General features: G+C 36.9%; 1 protein-coding gene across 1 annotated transcript in view; it reads left to right on the plus strand.

The window, feature by feature from the left end:
* LOC119592197 (tyrosine-protein phosphatase 10D-like) overlaps nt 1-1,844 on the plus strand; it is a gene marked incomplete at its 5' end in the record, with an annotated part of 14,889 nt that overhangs the window by 6,221 nt on the left and 6,824 nt on the right. Inside the window, 5 exon segments of the mRNA XM_037941030.1 lie at nt 96-212; nt 367-526; nt 883-1,100; nt 1,431-1,626; nt 1,804-1,844. Of these exon segments, the coding sequence (XP_037796958.1) occupies nt 96-212; nt 367-526; nt 883-1,100; nt 1,431-1,626; nt 1,804-1,844 (732 nt within the window).

Consider the following 1,844-nt stretch of genomic DNA (forward strand, 5'->3'; position numbering starts at 1 on the left):
CACTCATTTCACCCCATTTCCCCTTGTCTCTTTATCTCATGCATATTCATCACCAATCAAAATTAAAATACTTTTTCCATTCTTTCAAAAAACAGGTGAACAGATTTAGGGTCACCATAATGAACCCAAGTGAGGTAACATTAAGCTGGTCTTTGCCTTCGGAAGAACAAAATGGCGTTCTTTTGGGCTACAGGATCAAGTATAGAATCAAGGTAAGAACACATTGTTTCTTTCTTGAACTAGAAATATCTGAAGAAAGAGAAAAAAGAGATAACTTGAAATATGTGTACTCATAAGTCTTGATTATTCACAATGATTCTTATTATTTCTCTCTCAATTTTACACATCTTTTTCTTCTTATTCCAGGGTTCCGAAGTTGCTCATGAGACGCACTTTCCAGCGGATGAGGAGTCGGGCATCATCCAGAATCTCATCCCAGGAGAGACCTATGTTTTCCAGATTGAAGCCATGACCAAGATTGGCTCTGGACCCATTAGGCACTTGGAGGAGACTATGCCTATTGGTGGTATGGTTTAGCGCTTTTTGATTTCTCAGAGAATTGTTGTTGTTGTTTTTATAGGTCATTTAAATTAGTTGGAAAGTAAGCTTTTTAGCAAGACTGGTAATGTAAGCAGTAAAGACTAAACAGATGCCTAATCATAATTTATAGGGATTCCTTTTATACAAGGTGAATATATCAAAGTTTTGAGTAAATATTAGGAAGAGAGATTAATGTGAATTTATATCTGAATATCAAGTGTAGTGAAACACTCATGAGAAATGCTAACATAGATGTGCATTATTGGAATATAGATAGTAGATTATGTAATTGCCCATCTTGCAATATTACTCTGAATAAGTCCTTTGTCTATTCTCTTGCAGATCCCCCCGAGCCAGGTCCTCTGGAATTACCCACAGAAGTGTCACACACTGCAAACACCATTCGCATTCGTTACCGCAAGCACTACTTCTCCAACAAAAACGGGCAGATTATAGGATACACCGTCATTGTAGTTGAAGATGACACCAAGAGTTCCAGAGGGGTTGAGTTGCGTACATGGAAGGACGTTCAGAGTTATTCCCTGTGGCCTCCATATCAGGTGATTAAGGACATTTTTCAGTTGGCTATAGTACTGTTTGTCTGCCCAACAGTTTTATGCCTTTACTGGTTTTATTTCCCTTTTGCACAAGATGTCATGGTAAGATTTTAGTCAGCTGTTGCAATGTGTAAAGATGTATAAAGTGTACATGTATGAAAACTTGTGTATATGAAAATATGAATATGGTGCAATCAGATGATGTCCTTTTTAATTAGCTGGGAATTTAAGAATGATCCCATAGATACATAGGAAGCTTAACACTATAAGCCAAAATGTTTGTGTCATTCTTCTTTCTTTTAATTCATTCTGTATATTTTTTTCTGACCATAGGTTACAGAACGTTACTATCCGTTTGCCAACACATCAGTGGAAGACTTTGACATTGGTGTCGAGGAGGATTGTGAAAATCAAGATGGATACTGTAACGGGCCGCTCAAACCAGGAAGTACATACAAAGTTAAAATCCGAGCTTATACAGCAGCGAACAAGTTTGCTGATACCTGCTATAGCTACCCAATAACAACAGGTTAGTCATGTAGTGGTATAAAATAAGATTTAACTATACATTACCAAAGAAGGCCTGTTAGAGATTTCTAACTGATAATATCTTACTTTACATATTTTGGCGTTTGTTTTCAAAAGTCAGCAAAGACTTGAGAGACATTTATGAGACACAGAATGTGAAAGGAAGATTTTGTTGCAGATTCTGAAAGTCCAAATATAGGATTGCTCGTAGCTATTCCT

Source organism: Penaeus monodon, chromosome 29, assembly GCF_015228065.2.
Source record: "Penaeus monodon isolate SGIC_2016 chromosome 29, NSTDA_Pmon_1, whole genome shotgun sequence".
Taxonomy (NCBI): Eukaryota; Metazoa; Arthropoda; class Malacostraca; order Decapoda; family Penaeidae; genus Penaeus; species Penaeus monodon.